Source organism: Hipposideros armiger, unplaced genomic scaffold (assembly GCF_001890085.2).
Source record: "Hipposideros armiger isolate ML-2016 unplaced genomic scaffold, ASM189008v1 scaffold_63, whole genome shotgun sequence".
Classification (NCBI taxonomy): Eukaryota; Metazoa; Chordata; class Mammalia; order Chiroptera; family Hipposideridae; genus Hipposideros; species Hipposideros armiger.
In genome coordinates, this window is record NW_017731413.1 from 4,658,923 (window position 1) to 4,659,858 (window position 936).

General features: G+C 34.4%; 1 protein-coding gene across 1 annotated transcript in view; it reads right to left on the reverse strand.

Moving 5' to 3' along the window:
• The window catches only part of VEZT (vezatin, adherens junctions transmembrane protein), a 74,787-nt gene that overhangs the window by 25,970 nt on the left and 47,881 nt on the right, over positions 1 to 936 (reverse strand). The window contains exon 5 of the mRNA XM_019641682.1: positions 453 to 655. Within this exon, the coding sequence (XP_019497227.1) occupies positions 453 to 655 (203 nt within the window). The remainder of the gene's footprint in view (positions 1 to 452; positions 656 to 936) is intronic.

A 936-nucleotide genomic window follows, 5' to 3' on the forward strand; every position in this document is an offset into this window, starting at 1 on the left:
CTAGGTAGTAACTGATACAGCCAAAATTTAAACATAGATGATCTGACTCTAGGGCCTCTATTTTTTGAAAGGGGAAGGACTTCCTGTTGCCACTTTATTTCCATGTCATGACACAAATTTGCCACATTCAATAATTAAAAAAAAAATGTCAGACTTAGCAAAGTCAAGTTCTTTTGACTTTATTCTTTGGACCAGTAAAAGGGGTAGGGGAGCTTCCAAGTTTTTTCCTTGTTAGACATGAGCCACATGAAAGCTAAAGAACTATCTTCCTGTCTGTAATTGTCATTCCCCCTGGAATGCATTTCCAGTTTTAAAATAGAAGTGATAATGGAAATTAGCTTCAAAATAGGCAACCACAGTTCATAGTTAACTTTTACAGGATGCAACTATAATACCTATATTCAGGACTCTGGAAATATGGCTTATTCATGCATATTGACAGAAAAGGATATTTTTTCAGCATATATAGGGTTGCTAGCCTTGCCGCTTGAAAGTTGGCTCTTACAGTTCTGTAGACAGCTTTCCGGAGACCGATGAGATGCTGACTGGGATGCTGTCCAGCTTTATTAAATGGGCAAGCAGCACTGACCCTGTCAAGCAAACTTGAAAAGTAAAATGTGATACAACTGTACAGGTGTCCTAAAGTTTTTGTTTCCTAAATCCACAATTCTATTAAACTTAGAAAAAATTCCTTTTTATTATTTTCATTAGCAAATGATTATAAATATCCCAACTCATAAATAGCCAATTCCCTTTTACATATATAGCCACCAGAAAAAAAACAAATGAAAAATTAAAATCTCAAAGAGTAAAGTCTTCCTCTGATATGGGGAATAAAGAATTTTAGCTGAAATATAATAGAACTGTAGGAATATTTATGTAAGAAATTGCAACTTTTCTATATAGGTACTCCACTTGCTAAAATACACTAAATGG